We start from the raw sequence: 16,480 nt of genomic DNA, 5'->3' as shown, positions 1-16,480 counted from the left end.
CTGTGACCTCCTTGCTTAGAAGGGGTTGTCCACCTGTGAGACTTTTGATGTGAGGAAGTGCTGAGGAGGGAGACGAGCTCCTCCAGCGGGTGCTCTCACCTGCCCTGTGTCGGGCAGCTGAGGGATGCTGCCCCTGGGGCTTTGGTGAGCTCAGTGCTCTGCAGGTTGCCCAACCAACCCTTTGGTTCTTGTGCATGGCCCAGTGGTCACTGCTCACATCGGGCATGAGCTCCCAACTCCTTGGGAGTACAGTTTCTTATAAAACCAGACAAACAGCTGGTGTTAGGGAGAGTTTGGCATTTCACTGAGATTTCAGGAACTCTGCAGCTCTCCTTTGAAAGCCTGTACAATGAAGACATTGTGCTAGCACTGCACTCACCAATATTATAAAACCAGGCAGAAATGACCACACCGGAGGTGCCATGGTGAGAAGAAATTAAGTGCTTGCTTGTGACCAGGCTGAACCTAATATTTCATGCACCCAAATGATCAAGCAGCTGTTCGGAAACCTTTGGAGCACAGTCATGAAGGAAACTTTCTTCTGCCATAAGATTCATGGTTTCCAAGAACACTATTTTGTTCCAAACAAGTTAATATACACAGGGAGAGACATCTTGAGTTTCACTGGTCTCTCCTACACTATGCAGGAATAGCGGCAGGCTGCAGTTTTAAAACATCCTTCCACTGCACAATGAGAGGAGTGTATTTAATGCTGGGAGCAGAGCAGTTACCGTGTTTGCCTTTGCCAGAGCAGACAAGAGTGCACCACCCTGAAAGTACTTGCTGTACAATTAAAAATGAGTGGATGTTATCTGTGCGCTCCCAGAACACATATTCTGCATCTTTAGTGTTTCCCAGGAAAAAAAATAAAATAAAATAAAATAAAAAGTTTGGGGAAAAAATGTATAGCATGGTATTTCTTCTGCTTCAGATATTGCTTTGTCTACAACTCTTTCTGAAGAAAAGATCAATGAAACAGAGAAGGCAATTGTTTTGGAAGTTGTTTTGGAACCTGATCTGCTGAGTTCCCTGGAAGCCTTTCCATTGACATCTGCTGATACTGGATCAGGCCCTCGTGGAACTGGATAAATGGCTTTCCAGCACAGCCCAGCAAGGGCTGCTCAGCAGCACCCAGGGAGGGGCTCAGATGGCAGTAAGATTAATAATAACATGTGCTCTGGTGGACAAGTCCAGCTCCCAGTCATGCTACAGTACTGCATGCAGCTGAGAGAAAAAAATGGGAGTTTTTGCTAGGAAAGTCTCTAGAAGACATTACTCTCACAGATTGCCACTCATCATTGTATTTAAAGCAAAAAAAAAAAAAATAAATTTTATAACTTATTAGAAGACATGTATTTTTATAGTTATATACTATCACATGTCAATTTACCATGAGTAGAGCTTTAAAGGTCCTTCTATGTTAAATGCTGCATCTTCAGTGATTTGCAGCTCTTTTTGACAGTGCTTAAACTCTCTGGGTATATTTTAAGAAAACATGCTGCTTTGACGGCATTTACCCCCACCAGCGTGCTGACAGCCTCAGAGCTCCTCTGGCATTAATGCTATGTGAGGATATCTGTGTGACCATAGCTGTGTATAACACCTGCTTTGGGAATAAACTCCGGTCACATAACTTCAGTGTCACTTAGGAAGTGACACAGGTGCCAAAGACCATGCGACATTAAAGAAAGACACTGCACTGTCTTTTCAAGTTCACAAACTCTGCCTGGAGTTGCCTCGAAGATTTCCACTTCTCATTAGAAAGAGCTTACCAAAAAATAAAACCAAAAAATTAAAGTTCCTTCCAAATTTAATTGCAGAGAGTTTTAGGTGGAAAAAAAATCCTTTGTAATAAGGGGAAAAAAAAGGATAATATGGAATGGAGACTTTATTTCTCTTTACAAAAGTTTTACAGTGATATGCCACACCACCCACAAGAAACGAAAGGCCAATCTGGGGCTTAAATTCAGCTTTAGAGAAGTTGCTGCTCCCTCAGCACATGGAGGTGTATGTGCAACGCCACAGGGTCCGGCTGCTCACTGGCAGAGCCTCAATTACTATAAAGGAATTATTACATACAGTCCCAACAAACAGGACATGAATAGAGACATGAAGCAAAATTTGGTAGGAAGGAAAACAGTGCCTGAAGCAGAATTGGAAGATCCTGTCTAGAAAGAAACCCTGGGGGCTCTGGCACAGCTCTCCCGGAGGATGGTGGCTGTACCCTGCACCCTGCCCCGCACAACCTGCTGAGGTTACGTTTCTGCTGCAGTTCATACCAAAGCTGTGAAGTTCTTGTAAAAATCCAGCGATATATCCGGGGCATATCAGCTGAGGGCTCTGGAGGACCTGGCACCAAGCTCTAACGCAGAGCACCAGAGAGCGCAGGGCTCTGGGCAGGCACCTGCAAACCATCCTGTGAACGCAGCACAAAAGCACCTGAGTACTGCTATTATGCTCGTTGGGAGCATGAATTATGTCTGGTGTCTAATGCAGATGATGATGTCTGATGCAACAGGCAATTTTGAATTTGCACATAAAAACCTTTTCGTAGTTTTTGGTCCCCTTTTTTTTTTTTTGCAAAGTCCGTTACAACAATTCACACCGATCCTTTCAATTCTTTTTTAAGCATCTTTAAATCCACCCCAGTCCCCTCCCCCCCAAGCTGTACATTCTCACTTTTTAATAGTTAAAAGTAATTTTAAAAGCAAAAAAGAGCATAAACAATATACACTGACTCTTGACACTCCATTGCTTTTTTAAACTAGAATAATAAAATTTGCAAATGAACAAAAGAGTGGGAGGAAGATATCTGATTTACAATGTTTTTGAGATAAAGAACACTGTAAAAAAGATCAATGTGAATAATAAAGCATTGTTAACTGAGTCATGACATTTCTATTCTCAGTGAAGATTTGAACAGTAGAGCTCTGCAAATGAGCACCTTGTGCCATTTTCAAAGTGGGAGGAAGACATATAATTATAATTTTTAAAGTGAAGAGAATTTTTTTAAAAATCTCTGTTAAAAAGTTTATTGAAAAACATATCGACATATCAATATGACATAAATTACTTTAATTTTATAAACTAGGAGGGGGGAAAACCTCTTTTTGAAGACTGGTTGCAGAAAGCATTCCTTGAAAAGAATTTTCTTTATTAAAAACTCTTTTGCTAAATGAAACAGCACTGAATGTCAGCACTACCGTATATTTATTCTGTAACTCTTCCAACAGCTGAGATCCATAAAAGAAACATATTTTCAAAACAGTTTTAACCTCCATTGTCTTGATCACTCGTATTAACATTTTTCATGTCACCTATTGAAATCCCTTAAAGGAACCTTTTATTCAGTCAAAATTAATGAAGCCATTTTCTTAAACAGCCTCCAAAAAGTAAAAAGGACGTAATGTTGTGCATTTTACTTGACATAAACGTTTTCTTCCATTTCACTTATTTGTGTGACGAGAGCAAACTTCATGTTTATATTATCAATTCTGCAGAAAAAAGTGGTTTTGAGAGAGAAGAAAACTAACTCTGCTCTTGCTGTGTGCGCAATTTAAATTCAGAGCAAAAATACAGCATTGATCAGATTACTCCAATTGAATCATTTAGTGCTTTGGCATTCCTGAAGTTAGGGCCCAGCTGTGAAATCATAGTTGGGGCCAAACTTTGCTGTTAGGTGAGTGCACATGGCTCCCATTTTCTTCAAAGGGAATGACACACATGGCCAATATTTAACTTTCACCTCTTCCATTTTTCAGCTAGCAAAGCCAGAACCAATGCAGGCAATTTAATAGAATTAAGAATATACTCAAGATTTTCCAGGACTTACTAGTGATTTGGACTATATAATTCAATACACCTCAAAGCGCAGATGCTCAGCATATTCTGAAAATCAGGCCATCTCGTATGTCTCATTCTAAGCAAGTAAAATCATAAATCACTTTGAGTATTTTGGCCATCTAACAGCAAACAGGGTGCAGGATACCTCTTCAAAATCATAAGCTCCAGTTTATGGGCTGGCTGGGATGCCTGAGGGACTTTCACTTCCCAGCCCACTTTGGGCACTGGGTTTGCATTCATTTCTCCTCTGCCATTGCCAAGGGGGCTTGAACACAGCAGAGATGCCCACCTGCAGCAGCTGTCTCCTCAAGACAATGCAGTGTACAGTCCTGTGAATCTCCTGGACTGCTGGCACGGCCCCCAGGACTTTGAGGTGCAAGTGTCACAGGGGGAAAAAAGTATGCATCCCAAAGCAACATCTAGCTGCCCCAAGGTATATGTAGCTCTTCATTTCAGCTCAAGGTCAAATGGAAAACTTTCCTTCCATCCTTCCTGACTCTCCCCTTAGCTTTCCCTCGATTCCATCTGTTCTTCGCCCATCTCCTTCATTCCATGCTCGCCTCCCTCCTCTTCCTGTGTCCATCTGTTCCCTCCTTCCTCAAAACGCGAGTCGGGGAAGGGAAGTGAATTCAGTCATTCACTGAACAGATTTCAAGACGAACCCCCTCCCTCTCCTGTTCTAACTTCATTCATCATGGTAAAAATTATAATGATAGAAATGTTGAAGGTGAAAATTTATTAGGCATTGTGTTGCTTTCCTATATCAAAAGCAGTTAAAGCTGCATATAAACATTGGCTTCATTCATTTTTTTTAATATACGGTATAATTAGCAAGAAATATTAGTCGAAGTGCTCGGTATGCACTCCATCAACACATGCCCGTCAGAGTTTAGGATCTGGGCCAAATTTTTTGCTAGTCCTGTGATAGATTTATAATAAGCCTATAGAAGGCTTCACAGTCAGCTGGGTCACTAATTCATGAAGTTAAAACGTATGCAATGAGGTCAAAAATTCACTATTGATAAAATACCCCCTCCAGGGATTGCACCATTACCTTTGGTACTGCAACAGAAAAAAAAATGAAAAAGTAAACCCAAAGCTTCTATGAATTACCAGTCCATCATCATAAATCAGAAGAGAAGCACTTGCACACAAGTTCGTGATGTCACATGAAGCCCAGTATATATTTATAGTCTTGTGTACCATTTCCTGTTTACCTATTGCAAAATAAACAGTCTCAAAATCCCTTGTATCCTTTTGGTTGACCTCAGCAAAATGTAATTGGCATAGAACTATGAAAGCACCCATGATACGTTCATTACTTTAGAGCAGCTTGCTTTGCATCGGCCGTGACACCACCCTCCCTCTGGTCTCTCCTACGTGGACAACAGCAGTTCCTGTGCAGTGTGCCCCATTTGCCTGGGCTTGCTGTAGGGACAAGCACCCCATTCCACTTTGCCTATCTGATCCCAGGAGGGAGAAGGAAGTGGGATTTAATGCTCCAAGCCCTATGCCGGGAGCAGGTGGGGTGGCAAGTGTAGCTCAGCACCCACAGGAGGGCCTTGGGCATCTTGTCCAAGAGGGCTAAGCCGTGGAGGCTGGGGCTTGGAGGTGCATTTTCCTCTCCCTTCCTTTGCTGACCATTTGGGAACTTTATTTAAGGTTTCTGGGGTGCTTGGGCATGGATGGATGCCTCACAGTTCATTGCAAAACTTCCAGCCCCAAAACTTTCTGTACCTACTCCAAATGGGAACTTCTGCTCCTGACAGTGATCCTCTGTCCTGTCTCCTCAACTAAACTCTCTCTCTTATCAATTTGTTTTTCTTTTGGGTTATTTTATCAAAGCAAGGCATAGATATCAAAAAAAGTGTACGTTCCACTGTAACCTCCCCTCCCAAGGATGCATACTTGCCTCTATTTCTCCCCAAAGCAACAACTTTTAAAATAAATTACTTACATTCAATGGCTGGTAGTGATTTGTGTGCTAAACCATGTTTATTTACAGTGTGCCTCTGTAATATTGTGTTGTTTTTCCACCAAGACAGCTGTACCAGCTCCCTGACTCTCCCAGTGCTCCCCAGGGTGACGCTGAGCAGTGAGAACGCCCAGGTAAGCTGCTGTCCCTGCACACATATTGCACCGTGCAGAGGTACAACCTGGCATACATTCCCATTGCTGTAAATTATTATTTATTATTATTTAAAGAACAAATTGTGTCCCTAGACTGGTTACCAAGTGTTTTTTTGTTGTTGTTGTTGTTTTGTTTTTTTAAATTTATTTTTTTCCCCTCCCATCTCTTTTTTTTCTTTTAAAGATGTCCATGCCAAACCTGGGGCTTGGGTTTTATTTGCTCTGAGTCTTTTCAAACCAAGTGAGTTCAGTTCAAGCCTTTAAACTTACAAGTTATCATCCATCAGGTCTGATGTAGCTCTGCCGGCTCCATCTCAGGACTGAAACGGACATGGCACTCAGCTCTTCAAGTGATGAGCACGTGAGATATTAAATAGACAGGCCGTGACAGCAGTACGTGGGATAAGGAATGGCAGGGAGATCAGCCCGGCGTTCCTTCGGTGCTTTCTTTGCACTGATATATGACGATGCCTTACGGTGAAATTAAGAAGTTACACGTCCTAAACTGCCAGAGTTTCCCACAGAATTTACCATTAAACCTCGGACTCTTTGCCACAGGAGTGCAGGCAAGGGGCCACAGCCAGAGCAGCTTGGGAACAAATGTCAGTGGCGAGTAGAGCCACAGACACACACGTCCTTTGCTCCAAGATGTGTACGAGTCCTACACAGGGTGATAGATAGTTCCCTCCCTTTCCTCTCTCTCAGAGGCAACTGCCGCCCTGCAGCATTACCTGGCTGCAATCCAATTCAAGACACTGTTGTCTTGAATTCACCTGGCTTAAAAAAAAAAAAGTCAATACTCACATGAAATTTCCATCTCTGTCTTTACATGGGAAACATAGGAAAGCGATCCCAGTCCTCTGCAACAACGGTCAAGGCAAGTCCCAACTTCCCCAGCTAAAAAAAGAAAGTTGCTACTCCAGGACACACTTTAAAAATGGTAACTTAAGGGTGTTTACCTCTACCTACCTCTAACAGTCTTGCTAACGCTGAATAGACTGAGCCTTTTTCATCACAATTACCTATTTTTCCCCTCCTAATTAAGTTCAAAGGATGATTTCTGCATGTTAAAAACGGGCATTCGTGGGAATGTGAAACTGTGGACACAGGCTTTTAGAAGACAGTAACAAAGTCTGACCTCCTGCCCATCTCTAATTGGAATTTAATTCTTTTACATTCTCATTTAAAAGTAATCATAAATAATCAGTTGTACATAATATATTTTTAAAGCCTATTTGGCTCCACTTATTTGTTCCAATCCCGCAACCTATTACTGTTCCATGCAGCAACAAACTATAAAAGAAAAAAAAATGCTAACCACTTTTTTTTTATGCTGGTCTAGCATAATCTTTATTTCTTTAGACACTTTGTGCAAACATTAAATTGATAAAAGACATAATGTAGATGGACCCACAGCTGAACTGAAGGTAATTGCATAAAAATGAAATGGAGACCTATAATTGTACACTGCTTTAGCCTCTCTCGCACTGTTTTCTGGAAGCAAGGATCTCGCTTGTCATAGCAAGTTGCTTGTTACGGTGATTGCGTGAAGACTTGATCTAGCTGTACAAGACAAGTATAACATTACTTAAAGGGAGCTTTTCAAACTAAGAGTCTGACACTAAAATGTACTGTATTTTCAAAGATGTAGTATGCTTTAACAAACAGAAGAGTCCTTGAATGACAGCTTTGTTACCCTTTTGTTTGCTGGTGCTGTATTGAAAAAATTCAGGTTATGTCTATGCCTTTCTATTTCTGGTTTTGATTTCTCTTCAACAGCACTTCAAGAATAAAAATTGACTCGAAGCATGAATAGTAGAAGTCGGTGGATACAGTAAATGTTAGTCTGGCATTTACTGATTACTTCCGTCTAATTTTTTTCATTCTCATTTGTTGAATGCTTAAATGCTTTCTGTGGACCATTGTATTGCGGCAAAAATGGGAAACCGAACAGATATATGCAATTTAAAATATATCCAGATTAGACTTTAGGGCCAATTTTGAAAGGGGGAAATGACAGAAATGTCATTCTTGCATAGACCTTTCAATCTGACCCATGAGTATTCGTCTGCTCAGCCCATGTACGACTCTCAGCCTGGACAAGCAAGATCCATTGTAAGATTGGCACCTGAATACCAGGTGGGGCACGTGCCTTTTGGACCCATAAATCAATTATTATCCAATAAAAACCAATGCACAAGCAGGACACTGCTTCCTCCAGATCCCTGCTACTTCAATTAGTACAGCCTTTCCTGGAGATGGCATGTTATTGAATGAAAGTTCAGGGAAAACTGTGATATGCCATTGATTTATAAATGCTGGAAAATATGGTTACTGTATCTATAAGTAAATACATCCAAACGCAAGAATTTTCACATTTTTGGGTTTAAGAGTCTAGACAAGAAGTCAGAGAGGAAAAATAAAAGCTATATTTACTTATTCCAAGGGAAAAGCCATTGCCAAATTTTTATAGCCAAGCAAATCACAGATGTGCTTTGTCCAGGGACACTGTTTTTTTACACACAAATGTGTGACCTACAGCCTTTGCACTGCTGCCTCACGCAGAGAAGCACTGCCTCTCCTGCCCTTCCCAAGTCTCACCTGGGGCGTTCCATCCTCATAATGCTCACAAAACCTGACAGCTATAGGTTTCCAAGACTCCTTTTCTGTGCACCCTCGTCTTACTTCCCCTTTCTATCTATCCCACCAGTCACCCTTCCCTAAGGCCACCCCATAAACTCTCCAGGAAAGGGAAACTATTTCCTTCACGTCAGCCTTGTCATTACTAGAAGTTAACAATCCAGCCAAAACACCTGCCAACAAACATTTTTATGACAATGACTTTAAATGAAAATAATAGCTTAGTACTTCCTCTCTCCCTCTCAATGGTATTACTCCACTAACCTTTACCCAGTTTTTTCACTTCTAGAAATTTCACCGCATGATATGATCTAAAATAGCATGAAATCTGCCTATGGGTAATAGTTTAAACAAATTGTTTCACATCATTCTGTAAGTGGAATCATAAGAAAATTATGATTGGAAGGGACCTCTAGAAGGTCATCTCATCTGGCTTCCTCCTCAAACCAGGGCTAACTCTGCAATAAGAGCAGGTTGCTGGGGACTTGTCTGCTTGAGCATACTTCCCAGCCTCACCAGAGCCCGTTCCAGTGCTTTCCAGATCCCATGATGAAGAATTTGCTTCTTCAAGCATCCTAATTGCCTTTTGCTGCAACTTGTGACTGTGTCCTCTGGTCCTTTTGCCTCTGGGCACTACCGAGTGGAGCTGGGGTTTGGTTTCTCCATAACCTTGGGTATGAAGAAGAAAACAGTATCTAGCACTGACCTCTGCCTTCTCTTCTCCAGGACAACCAAGTCCAACCTCCTGCAGCTTCTTCTCTTTCATCAGGTACTCCAGACCCCTCACCACCTCGGTTGCCTCCACTAGACTCTATAGATACCAGTTATACTCAAACTGCTTCCTCCCACTGAGCAGAATTTTCACTTATTTTGCAATCCAGTCATCACATCCAAATATCCTCCTTTGGCTACAAGTGGACACAACTGCAATTTCACACTCTATCAATCTTTTATTGGCTTTTCTTTATATACAGCAGGTGTCAAAGGTATCTGAAAAACAAGACAGATGCAGGATCTCTCTTCTAGCTCCTTGCAGGAGAACACAGACCAGTTGCTTTAGAGCACTTACTGCTCCCGTCAGAAAGCAATGTTTGCAAAACTGAGGTGTTTGTAAAGATTGATTTTCTGTATATAACTTAAGAGCAAGCATATCGCAAGATTTAAGTAAGATAAAAGTGAGGCTGTGCTTGATGAGAGGTGCAGGAGTTAATCAGCTGTAGATAAGAACTGATGAGGTTTTATCATCCCAGCAGTAGAAAGAATGACTGTGTTTCTTGGCCTCTTGATCACTTTGGAGAATAAGTGAACTGTTTATCTACTCATGTTTATCTGTTCCTGAGAAGTTCTTCAAGAATAAATTGAGCTCAGAACTCTTCTTAACCTTCCCCTAGTTGGGGCTTAAAGCAAGCTCTCCCTCTCATTTTTGAGCTGCCTCTCTGGCACACTGACAGCATGTGGAGTATCCCATCTTCTAGTTGACTTCCAGGCCAACAACACAAGTGGGGATGAAATTATGAATAACGAATCTGGATGTTAAAGAGAGACCATCTGGCTTTCTTTGCAACAAGACTACGAACCATGGCAAGATGGCACATCTGCATCTAGGTACCACCTACACACCAATGTTGGCTGTATTTAGGGAAACAAGAGCTGCTGTTGAAAATAATTGTTTTGCTTTTTTGCATGTCACACATTGCAATTGGGAGATCACAATCCAAATAGATTTCAACTGAGCCGATAGTTCTGTTCTCCTTCCTCCCCTGAACCCACACCATGGAACTGAGTAATTACCCTAGCCTATAATCCTCCTGTGTTTAAGAGAAAACCTTAGAGTGCAAGTGTAAAATACTTTGTTCCATGAATAAACTTATCCAAAGAGACTGAAATCAACAGGTAAGTAGGGTTAGGCCTTGGAAGTAAACACCTGTAGGCTTGGAAATTCTGCATATGTTATTCCTTCAGATCTTTGCCTTAGTATCACAAACAAGTCTTTTTTCTCTTAATCCCCACCAGATAACCAGCTTATAAATGAAAAGCATACAGACGAAAAGCCTGTGAAAAATATTGTTATGAGTACTGTCACAGAATTCAGCATCACAGATGCTTCATCAAAGGAAACCAAAAATGAGAAGAAATTGTCAAATGCAAGCAGATCATCCATTGCTTCCCTGGAGAAATGCAGAGAGTTCACCTACATCGAAGATGATGCATCAGTACATCAGAGAGATAGTGATGGTATGTTTGATAACACGATTGCATTTAAGCTCATTTCCAAATAACGTCCATTTCAAGAGCACTATGTGTATCTAACTTGAAATAAATGCTTACATGCTGAATGGGAGGTTCAAGAACATAGCCAAAAGCAGTACTAATTTGCCCCATGGACACTTCTTATGATACATGAGAATCTGTAGATGATGATCTTAAATTGTCAGTGATATTAAATTCATAGAAGAGCTTAGAGCCTATGGAGCTGTTGTGTAATGGAGCATTTGTACCTTTGTAACCAGTGTTTGCATGGAGCTACTAGTGACAATGTCAGATAAAACACTGTCAGACATGGGCCTACTTCTTCCCAACAGCAGGGGCTGTTGCTTTTGCAGCAGCTGCAGGGGTTGCTGAACAGATGGGTATTTCGTGGTCTGGGACATGTCTTATAAAGACTTTTGCATATGCAGTTGTATGGACCATTACGTCCAACCCTGCTATTCTGCTGGTCCATCACCAAACCTCTCCTCTATTGCCTACACTGCAAAACTCACACGGGTCAAAATGAGGCGATCTCTTCAACCTCTACCATGATTCTGTAGAAAACCGCTTCTGATGACTGAGCAAGGTGGATGCATGTGGACAGGACTCTGGGTTAGCTCGGTATGATCTGCATTTTGAAAAAGCATATTTGAAAACAAAGCACTATGAAAGGTACCTACAAACCAAAATTACAGCAGAGCCCCAGTAGCTCAAATGCATTTTTTTTTTCCAAATGAACACTACATATTGCTAAAACAATTGCTCTGGGAATATTAATCATTGTTACGCTTTTCAGAAAGGGAGCTGAGCCTTTTTATTGCAAAGAGCACAGTAAAGGAGCAGAATATTGCATATTTTTATTAGAGTTCCACAGACAATAGCATAACCAAGAGAAATGGAGAAAACTGGTTGTGCCCATTACAGACCATGGGCCATGACTCCTGGTAATGTAAATGCTGTACCAACCCTGATTTTAGTGAAATTATGCTGAGTACCAGCACCCGAGGAGCTATTCCTGGTTATTCACACGGGTGTGGGAAAAAGTGCTTCTGTGATCACTTTTCTGTTTCTTACGTGTGCCTTTTGCAATAATGGATGAGTATCTTATGTAAAGTAGAGTTGGGTTCTATCATGCATTTCATATTAATGATCCCCAAATTAAGAACTTCTAAATACAGATCATCACAATAAACTGCAATGCTCTCAAGGAACCATTACCGTCTCTGTTGTAACGCTGATCCCATAATAAAAGGGATGTCTCCGTTACATCTATTAGAATGCATTTAATTTCAATGAAAGCCATGAAGTATTTACTCCATTTAAGGGACTCATCCCCTAGTCCAGATACTCACTATTTCTGAGTTTACTGACTATTGGATCAAGCCCCTCAATCACACACAGGTGAGTACCATGTGATGCAAATAACAGATTTCATACTCCTTAGAAAGCTGAAGTGAAGGAAATTAACAAAAAAAAACCAAGCTGCGCTCAATTAATAATGTTAAGGGCTGGATGGAAGCCAAGAGAACCAAAGGAAGCCAGATTTGTGATTGTCACTGCATACTCTGCTCACTCTACTCTGACAAGTTACTGCTTATTTCACACACACAAGGCTAAATCTTGCTCGCTGATGCATAGAGAACCTCCGAAAGCAGAGCAATAGCTTGAAGAAAGCGGAGACCTGCTGAGAGAGGAGCAGATTCCAAAGCTCATAGGTCTCACCAGGGGTGACCCCGGTGGCACGAGCGAGCTTTGGACCAGGTTCGTACAGGGCTTCATCTGCCTGAACAGAGAGCGAACTGGACAGTCACCAGACAAGAACAGGAAATTTAGAGATGAGGCAGGCTAGTGAAATTATTAGAAGTTTTTCTTTTGTGGTAATTAATCTACTAATGTAGAGAACGAGAGCTGAGGTCATGTTCTCACCGAGATAAATGCAATAATGCCTTTTCGCAAACAGCAGGGAAAACAGAGGAGAAAACAGGAGATTGCATCTCCTTTTATGCAGTTTGTGGCTAATTTATTTCAAATATATAAATGAATGCATAGGAATGGATGTTTAATTGCTAATATCTATATTATATACATTACCCCACTTAAAACAGGACAAAAAAAAGCCTCACACATGCAGATTTTTTGAAATGTGTTACATCCATTATCACAGTTCATGGTGTGTGCTCTGATGGGAATTTAAAAGCATCTTTACTGCACATCACAGACTCTGTGCTGAAACATTACTTTATTATTAAAATCTTGTGCTTTTTGTGTGCTCCCTTTCCTGGATGAGGTCCTAAGAATTGTATCTATTCTCTTAAGATTACATAAGCACCATTATGGCTAACGCATTTAGAAAAAAATGTTACTAGAAAACAGATCTTTGGAGAGAAAAAATGGAAAGGTATAGGAAGAAAATTTCATAAACACAAGATACTTAAGAAGAATAGTCTTAATTACACCATGGACTACTGGATAAAATGATTACATTTTCTACACTGTAAATTTCATACAATTAAATGCAGCAGTGTCACCTTATAAAATGTTTCAATTTTATAATTATTTCAGTTCATTACTTAGAAAAAAATATAAGCATGAATTTACTAAGTATCACCAAAATCTAGTCATTCTTATTCACAGAACTGACTTCGAAGTTAGTTGTGCTTGTCTGAACTCAAATAGATCTTGACATATTTAAATAAGTATTAAATTGATAACATTGGTGATAATATGCTACTTAGAAAGAAGTTCAATCACACGTTATTCATTCTTGCTACCTGCTATAGCTGCTTTATATATACATGTATATAAATATAAAGACATTGGAATGATTTCTTAGTTTTGTTTTTTATCAAGAAAGCTTTCTTCAAAAAGAAGAAAAAAAAAAGCGTAATTCTGGAAACTTCCTGGCAGTGAACTTTATGTTACGTGAGAGAGAAAATGCCACAACAGAACCATGCAGTTGAATGAGTTCACAGTTAGTCATCCTAGGGCAAGGAATGCAGTTATAACCATATGCTTTCCTGAAAGAACCAATGAAAAGACATTCATATTGTTGAAGGCATTTTTCTTTTCCAAAAAACAAGGAGGGAAAAAAATTTTGAAAGGTTTGGGTCTTTGCGCTCCAACGAGATTCACAACAGTCAGAATCTCACACCTGCTCAGAGCCCTGCTGCACTCCGAGGCACATTCCCCAGATGCTGTCTTTTGAACTGTGGGTAGTAATTAATTGATTTTCGAGGGGAATGAATAGAATAGAATAGAAAGTTTTTGCCACAGGCAGCCAGAGTTTGGGGAATACTCGCTGGCTCCACACACACGTCCTAGCTGATATTATTTTCCAAACTTTTGTCTCATAGCCCAGGCAGTTCAAGAACACTTGTTCCTCTGCACTTCACCTCCGCAGAACATTTCACCCAAACTATTTTACTATTTTCATGTCACTTTTATTTTTTTCCCCAGGACAAACAACATAGGAACATACTTCCATAGAATCAAATCAAAGGGTTTATCTCATTTCTGCGTAGTCACAGTAGCCTAAATGTGGGTAATCAAGCAGGCCCTTTTTCTTATGTCTTGCTGCTTTCCTTTTTCTTAGATGAATGCGCAACACTATCCTGGCCTGCTTGTTCTGCCAATTTTGGACTTCTTATAATGCTGCCTGATACCTGTGAACATTGGCTGACAGATACCTGTTGTCCATCCAATAGATACTACCAGACTTCCAATGAAGACCACACCAACAACGACTGCAACTGTGACGTGACATTGATTGCAGCCTTTTTGAGTCCTGCCATGAGACTGGTGAATGCCTGAACTTGCCATGGAAATTTCTGAAGTTTGCTATCGGCTAATAGGAAAATATTAGACAAAAGTCCTGAAAACTGCCTGAAAGGGAAATGGCAGAGTACAAAGGAGATTTTTTTTTTTTTTTTAATAATAACAAAAATAACCAGAGTGTTTGCCACCAGGACTATGTGCATCATGCTGCGCCCACCCTGGAGGTCTGTATATCTGTACCATACTGGTTGTATGATAATAAAGGGCAAAAAGGGTCTCCTCCTTTGCCATAGACAACAAGAGAATTCCTAAGTGCCAAGCGTGCTCAATGCTTTATCCACTTTCAATGCGATGCTTTTATAAACCTAATTGCTTTAAACATGGATTTTCCCCATTCACAAACAGGACAATTAGGACATTCTTTTAGGACTGATATATATTAGTTCATCTTCCTAATGGATTCATACATAAACATGTATTACACCTTGTTGGTTATTATAATAATGTATGATACAGCATCATTTATAATTAAAAATTTATTTATTCAATCTCTTAAAACACACTTATATGCTCAGTTTAGGTAGAAAAGAAAATTAAATGAATTAGAAACCATGCTAGCTGTAATTACAGCAAATGTCTCTAAAATCTCCAGTGAATTTTGTAGAGGAAGCATTTTAACAGGGTAGTGCAATTCGACAGTGTATTAATGTGCATGCCTATGGTTATATAATAACAGGTTATGCCTATTGTTCATTAGTTATAGGAAAGGGCTCCTTAGTGTAATTAGCCTAAATGGGAATTGACTGCACACTTTCAGAGGAGAATTACCCCATGGATAGCCAGTAACTCCTTTGCCTGATTTTCATCTGTAAGAATTCTGCAAGCAGCAGAATATTGCCATCTATTCTAGTGGAAACAGGCATCTCACCTGCGCACAAAAGATTACAAAATGACAGTATCTATCCTGGTTGTGCTTTCAAACTCTCTCTATCTCTTTTCTGATGGCAGGTCTGATTAATAAAAAGGAAATACATATTGCACATTACACATATGACAACAAAAGCATGTAAATTCAGCCGCCTCAGGGTGCAGAACGATCGCATTAAGCACAGAGGAAAATACAGAGTTGCTTGCTCGCATTAGATATTTATAGACTAACACCAAAGACCATGTTTGCTTTGTATAGTCACTAAAAGTTCTCCCTAAAACCCACTGATCTCAGTGCAGAATTGCCTGGGGAATCCCAAACAAGAATCCTGGACAAGATGCCAGGACACTCAGCTTTGCTGAAATCATTGAAGCCACTTGTTTAATAATCTGAGTCTCAAATCTCTAGTCCTGACACACAAATATTTAATGAATGGAAACAAAGACTCATGTGAATTTCCTTCCTCCCACCCCCTTCTGGAAATTCATGCTTTCAGAAAATTGGAAGTAAGAAGGAGGTAGAAACGCTAACGATCTTTGTCAGGTATCTTACAAGGCTTAGTGACCTCTTAGCAGATTAACACTTTTTTATAATAAATAAAAAATGAGGTGGCTTTGAGGACAACGAACCTTAGAAGCACAGCAAACAGCCCAGCATACCTTGTTTCTGTACTCCTTCCAGGATATGGTGGGGAGTAAGATAGCTTTGCTTCTTCTAATTGCCACATCCCTTTGTGAGTTGTAGTCACCTGAAGGGACAAAGTCATTAGTCCTTAATTGTCATACCTGTGCCAGCCTGCCAGATGTGGTGGGACCCAAACACAGAAAGCGCTCACCACCGCCATCTGCGAGGCTCTGTCTTTGCACACCTGGGCTGAGCAATGCTGGCTTTAATGCTTCGGTTTGTATTCTCCCA

General features: G+C 40.5%; 1 protein-coding gene across 1 annotated transcript in view; it reads left to right on the top strand.

The window, feature by feature from the left end:
* The window catches only part of MDFIC2 (MyoD family inhibitor domain containing 2), a 43,539-nt gene extending 28,196 nt beyond the window's left edge, over window positions 1-15,343 (top strand). Inside the window, 7 exon segments of the mRNA XM_040568496.1 lie at window positions 5,885-5,952; window positions 10,602-10,848; window positions 14,456-14,467; window positions 14,470-14,500; window positions 14,502-14,617; window positions 14,620-14,667; window positions 14,670-15,343. Of these exon segments, the coding sequence (XP_040424430.1) occupies window positions 5,885-5,952; window positions 10,602-10,848; window positions 14,456-14,467; window positions 14,470-14,500; window positions 14,502-14,617; window positions 14,620-14,667; window positions 14,670-14,725 (578 nt within the window). The 3' untranslated portion in view covers window positions 14,726-15,343.
* The last annotated feature ends 1,137 nt before the right edge of the window (window positions 15,344-16,480 follow it).

Source organism: Cygnus olor, chromosome 10 (genome assembly GCF_009769625.2).
Source record: "Cygnus olor isolate bCygOlo1 chromosome 10, bCygOlo1.pri.v2, whole genome shotgun sequence".
Lineage (NCBI taxonomy): Eukaryota > Metazoa > Chordata > Aves > Anseriformes > Anatidae > Cygnus > Cygnus olor.
Note: the sequence above shows the minus strand (reverse complement) of the source record. Positions and strands in the feature narration are given on the sequence as shown.